The sequence below is a fragment of the Bactrocera latifrons genome, unplaced genomic scaffold, assembly GCF_001853355.1.
Source record: "Bactrocera latifrons isolate USDA-ARS-PBARC rearing strain unplaced genomic scaffold, ASM185335v1 scaffold_2418, whole genome shotgun sequence".
Taxonomy (NCBI): domain Eukaryota; kingdom Metazoa; phylum Arthropoda; class Insecta; order Diptera; family Tephritidae; genus Bactrocera; species Bactrocera latifrons.
The window spans coordinates 1-1,920 of record NW_017535984.1 but is presented as its reverse complement, the minus strand read 5'-3'; the positions used below and the strand labels follow the sequence as shown (position 1 = coordinate 1,920).

Sequence of the window (1,920 nt, the reverse complement as noted above, 5' to 3'; positions counted from 1 at the left end):
ACCGACATCGACAATAAAGTAAAGGACTTCTTTGAGTCCTGTGAGAATTTAGTTCAGAAGAAAGAAAACCTCAAACAAGACTTAATCCGCACTATTGCAGAGTTTGGTGAAATGCCTGCGCTCAGCGGAGCAAATTGGAATGCGGATAAATTCGATTGGGTGGAGACAGTCGCAAAAATTGCTCACAAATATGGCAAAGACATCATCATAGGCATGGATATAATGGCTGATTTTAAAGACAATAGCATCAATAGAATTTACATTGGTCAAGCGGAAATGCCTTTAGAAAGTCGTGTTATGTATTTGGATAATTCAACAGCTATGTATAGAGATAGTTACAAAAGTAAAATTCGCAAAGAGCTCGAGAAATTTTTGGGAATAGATACACATTTGGCTACGAAGACTGCAAATGAAATTGTGGACTTCGAGGTAAATTTAGCGCGAGGTTTAATTGATGACACACTCGGTCAGAGTTTAGATGAGTTATCCAAACTCACAACTATTGATAACTTGCAAGCCAAATACGGCACAGTAATAGACATTAAAAAGCTGATGAATATAACATTGGGAGAAATAGTTAAAGACAAAGTATATGAGTATGCTGAATCATATCAGGAGAACTTGTTGAAAATTATTCCCTTGACACCAAAAGCAACACTAGCTAATTATATTTTCTATACATTCATCAACGATTACATGCTGGATATCGATAAGACGACAAAGAGGCAGAAGAAAACTTGCATTGAGAAGACCAAGTCATATTTTGCTAAGAATGTTGATAATATGGTCTATCGTAGATATAGTACCGGTAAAACTGAACGAGATGTCGAGTATATGTGGAATAAACTAAAAGAAACATTCAAAATCAAGTTACTTTCAGATGACCTAACCTGGATATCAGAACCGACCCGTAAATATGCACTTGAAAAACTCGATGCCCTTCGAATGGAAATTAATTCATACTCAGATCATGATTTTACCGAAGAATTCGGATCATTGATTACTAATAAACACGATTATCTAGCAAATGTTTTTGCTTTATTAGAGTTGGATACTAAAAGATCTATCGCAAAATTACATGAAAAGCCAAGACCCATAGAAGCTGGCGAAATACTATCCTACACGCCGGCTAATATCCTAATTGAAAATGTCATTAAAGTACCGGTGTCGATTCTGCAGCCCTATATTATGTGGGGTGACTATTATCCAACAGCAGTCAAATTCGGTACTTTAGGCGCGCTAGTAGGGCACGAACTTATACATGCGTTCGACGACACCGGACGTCGCTTCGACAAGGACGGCAATAGTCGCGACTGGTGGGACGAAAGATCCACAGAGATTTTTCTTGATCGCACCGAGTGCTTCAGCAATCAATATAGTAAGTACGAGTATGGTGGACGCGCACTACCGAAGAGCGTATCGCAATCAGAAAATATTGCAGACAATGGTGGTATGCGGTTGGCATACGATGCGTATCTGCGTTGGTATGAAGATGCAGATCGTGCTGGGGATAGCGTTGACATGGAAACCCTACCTAAATTCCCCTACAACTATAAACAATTGTTCTTCATTAGCTTCGCACAAATTTGGTGCAATGATGTCCATCCTCAAGTCAAGCATCTCCAAACATCAACCGACCAGCATGTGCCAGGCGAGTTTAGAGTAATTGGACCTCTCTCGAACTACGGAAAATTCGCGGAGGAATTTAACTGCACAGAAGGCAGAAAAATGAACCCCCCCAATAAGTGCGAAATATATTAAACAAAAAAACATTGCTAGGCTTATGTACCTATAAATATGTATATAGTACCTATGTGTGTGTCTCAATATCAGTCATTTAACAAAAATCCATACACATACATCTGTATGTATTTATATATTGTAATTTCGCTTTAAAAATAACATTAGAAGTTTAACACA

At 38.2% G+C, this 1,920-nt stretch overlaps 1 protein-coding gene across 1 annotated transcript; it reads left to right on the top strand.

The window, feature by feature from the left end:
* Window positions 1-3: 3 nt before the first annotated feature.
* Window positions 4-1,911, top strand: LOC108969153 (membrane metallo-endopeptidase-like 1; the record flags this gene model as incomplete). Its single annotated transcript, XM_018933708.1, has 1 exon — window positions 4-1,911. A coding segment is annotated over one exon (1,758 nt), but the record flags the coding sequence as incomplete, so codon positions are not given.
* Window positions 1,912-1,920: the final 9 nt, after the last annotated feature.